Source organism: Embiotoca jacksoni, unplaced genomic scaffold, assembly GCF_022577435.1.
Source record: "Embiotoca jacksoni isolate LCO1_2020_lvr unplaced genomic scaffold, fEmbJac1.0.p SCAF_17, whole genome shotgun sequence".
NCBI classification, from domain to species: domain Eukaryota; kingdom Metazoa; phylum Chordata; class Actinopteri; family Embiotocidae; genus Embiotoca; species Embiotoca jacksoni.
In genome coordinates this window covers 7,118,494-7,122,227 of record NW_027185307.1, presented here as the reverse complement: position 1 = coordinate 7,122,227, position 3,734 = coordinate 7,118,494, and the positions used below count along the sequence as shown (strand labels likewise).

The 3,734-nt window shown below is 45.4% G+C and overlaps 1 protein-coding gene across 1 annotated transcript; it reads right to left on the bottom strand.

The window, feature by feature from the left end:
- Positions 1–362: 362 nt before the first annotated feature.
- On the bottom strand, positions 363–2,969 carry prmt6 (protein arginine methyltransferase 6). The gene has a single exon (XM_069151395.1). It carries the CDS (start codon positions 2,948–2,950, stop codon positions 1,895–1,897), a length of 1,056 nt encoding a protein of 351 aa, XP_069007496.1. The 5' UTR covers positions 2,951–2,969; the 3' UTR covers positions 363–1,894.
- Positions 2,970–3,734: the final 765 nt, after the last annotated feature.

The window sequence follows — 3,734 nt, the reverse complement described above, 5'->3', positions numbered from 1 at the left end:
GGCATAGTTTCCTCAGAGATGGAGTCCGATCCACCCAAATATGGTCAACTCTGGCTCCAAAACAGCAAGACGACGACGGCCAAAATCTGAACTTGAGGCTTCAGAACGTCAGTTCACAAACCAACGGGTGACGCTTGATTATTCCACAAAATGTGCTGTTTGTGACAGCTGACATGCAGCAAAGAATCTTGGCCAAATATAGCCGATACTGATCAGTTAAAAAAAAAAATGCCTTGATCAGCCCCGATACCGATCTTTGAGATGGTATCAGTGGTATCACAAGACGGGCCTTAAAACTTACAAATCGCACCTTTAAAGAAAAACCTGCTCAATTTGAGCCACTTAAGACTTGAGACACATGAAACAGTCAAAGAATTTATTAGAGTCTAATTCACATTTGTTCAGTAAAGATCACAGGTGATACAGTTTATTTTTGACCCGCTGAGGAGTCAGAAATAAAAACCTTTAATCAAAGACCCTGTAATAAACCTGTCGACGAGCCCTCTGGGCTCACGGACTGGACAGTGACACAACTCAAACTTCAAACTATGAAATCAGTTCCTGCCTGTTAGTGGAAAAAAAACAAAAACAACTATGAAGTCACTTTTAAACTTGTATAGCAAGAAAGGAAAGCTTTCATTGAACACACATGATTGCCTATGCTATATTGCAGAATGCTTAAGTAGAATCAGAACTTTTCACCGAGTCAGTGTTTTCAGTCCAGACACGACAGTGTATCCAAGTTTGAAACCAAAGTAATGAGCCAATGTGATACTTTATTAAAAACCACTAACTAAGGCAGCCAAAGTCAAACACCTCCTGTGGGATGGATGCAGCCTCCTGCCTGACTGCAGCTAGTCCAAGTCAATATACTGGTCTCGTGCTCATTTCGATGCAGCATTTTTGATTTGATTCCACGCAATATTCATGGTTGAATTGATCAGAATATCAGACGTCTGCAGCACGGTGTCAAATGTTGACAACATTTTGTGAACCTGCCTGCTGGAAGGAGCTACAAACGCACCAAAAAAAATGACTCCCCGATTCCAACCTTCAGGAGAATTTTAGTCTCTTTAGATGGTTGAATGCCGTTCAAAAACCATCTCGACACTGGTAAATATGTAAATTGTCAAACTTTAATACATTTTTCATTGTCTGTTTGATAACGAAATGGTTTGATGGTTTGGGGAATTTTTTTTTTTTTTTTTTACCAGTTTTCTATCATTTTCTACAGCCATTAACTTGTTGAGAAAATTGTTGGCTAATTAATTAGGAAATGAACCGTTAGTTGTCGCCCTTCTCAATACTACAGTAACATTTTGTCATAAAATACATCCTAAATGCTGTAAATGCCACAGATGATCAGCAGTACAAAAAAAAACAACGTTAGTAATAGCCCTGAAACACACGTGGGTTCGGTTAAGTGGGGCTAATAAAAATGCACGAAAAAGGTGGTAAGGCTTTGCATTTTTTTTTTTTTTCCTCCTCCGATTTTGGCTTTTGTTGGGGTATCAGATGGCAAAACAGGCATAAACAAAACAAACGCTAAATGAAGAACATGCAGTTCACAATAGAGGAACCACTGGCTGTGTGTTTGTCTAAAAAAAAAAATTTTAAAAAAAATTGCACATCCTATTTTAAGCCTGGAGAGATGTGTCGAAAACTCTTGAATCTGTGTGTGGGTGTATAGATCAGCTGCAGCTCCTCCATGCATTTGAAGCCAAACGTGATCTCGTACTTTAATGGTAAAAACTATCTGAACCCGCAGGTCAAAAGTGCCACCATTGCTCCGTTTGCTGCGGGAACCCCCCCCCCCCCGGTGAGCAGATTTGTGAATCCCAACGACGTTTAAATATTACAAGGGCTTTTGATGTCTGGCGACTTGATCGCACGACTACGACTGAGCCTCGGAGCTCCAGTCAGGGATGGAAAACGTCTTGGACTGTCTTTTCTGCTCTCCTATAGTGTAGTCCACGTGGATACATATATGTCTCGCGCTGTCCTCCGAGGGATACATGCTGACCTCTCCGGTAACCGGCGTGTCCTGTACAACCTCCACCGGAGCGTCGAGGTACAGCACCGCCTGCTTCCAGTGCGTCTCCGGTTTGAACGGGGACGTGGAGAGAACGAGCGCCTGCGGTTTCTCCGGGCAGGGGAAGGTGACCGTGAAGTACACGCAGAGCGCGTTCACCGCCGCCGAGCCGAACGACTCGCACTTGAAGTGGCCCTTCACCGAGCGCAGCTCCTCCACGGTGACCGAGTACAGGTCGAGCTCGGCGAAGCGGGCCGGGTGGGAGAGCACGTCCTCCACGGTCACCGAGTTCACGGTGATGTCCGAGTTCATGACGCATCGCCGGGCGAAGTCGCGCATGGAGGACATGTCGACGCCGTACTGGTCCTTGACGGTGTACCAGAAGTGCAGGCGGTCCTCCACCACCGGGTCGCTGATGGGTGTGATGTAGAGTTCGGCTTTGCTCGGCAGGATGAGGCCGCCGGGCTTCAGCCACTTGTCGCGCGCGTACAGGACCGAGTTGAGCATGGACTCGTGCAGGAGAGCGTAACCCATCCACTCGCTCACGATCACCTCCACCATCTCCGGCAGGTCCACCGTCTCCACCGTGCCCCGTATGACCTCGACTCTGTCCTCCATGTCGTTGTGTCGGACTATTTCCGCCGCCTGCTCGGCTATTGAACACGCCTCGACGGCGTACACTTTCTTCGCGCCCGCCTGAGCGCAGAAGATGCTCAAAACGCCGGTTCCTGCCCCGACGTCCAGCACAACTTTCCCCCGGATCGACTCGCCGTTCCTCAGTATCGCGTTGCGGTACGTGTTGGTTCGCACGTGGTCTGCTATCATTTCCTCGTGGATGGTGACATCGGAGTAGCTGTCAAAATAAAGTCTGTCCTGACGGGTTTTGTCCAATTTTCTCTTTTTTACCACATGAGACATCTCTGCTCCGGTGTTGCTTTGCAGCTAATAATGGCTTGTGCAGCTACTTCCGCGTTTGGAAATCTGGTACTTGTAGTTTTTCATGATATCAAAATGAATACAAATGAAAGTAAATAAAACTACAATTCCCACAACAAACGTCAGCCACGCGGTGGTCGGGTTGCTGCATTCACTGTCAGACGGATGGTGGTACAGATGAGTTCTACTGGGTTAAACATGCACTCAATGGTAATGAGGAGAAACGGCCCTTCTCAATGTTTTACAGGGACAGTTTGTATTGTTGTTGTTGTTGTTGTTGTTTTTACCTGAGATTGTGTGAGGTATTTTACTACTGTACTGGCACAGAAGTGAAGCAAGGGGTTAGTAGGTAACTGCTGTGGACATAGTCGGCAGCAAATGGTTTTTTTAGCCACCTAACATTTTTTAACAAAAATGCTTAATTGTACTTGTCTACTATATAGTGGACTACAAGTGGACAATCCAAATAGATTTTGTCCGCTGTATAGTCCACTATATGGTGGACAATCCAAAAACACATCAGTTTATGTGTATAAATGTGTTTTCACCATTTCATCTTCCCGACAGATACTTGTTTCGAACACAGAACAGAAGCCTTTATTTTGCTCTTTTCATAGCCACCAGAGTCCCTTGACAAAAAAAAAAAAAAACGGTAATTAACTAACACCAAAGTCCCACAATAACACAAACAAACTAACTGATGGAGGCAGTGGTAGATCTGGAGCTCCTGTGTTCTGCAAGATAAAATTAACAGTTTTTCTCAATG

Excerpts from the sequence above, each read along its gene's own strand:
- prmt6 (XM_069151395.1), bottom strand. The coding sequence starts at position 2,950 with ATGTCTCATGTGGTAAAAAAGAGAAAATTGGACAAAACCCGTCAGGAC.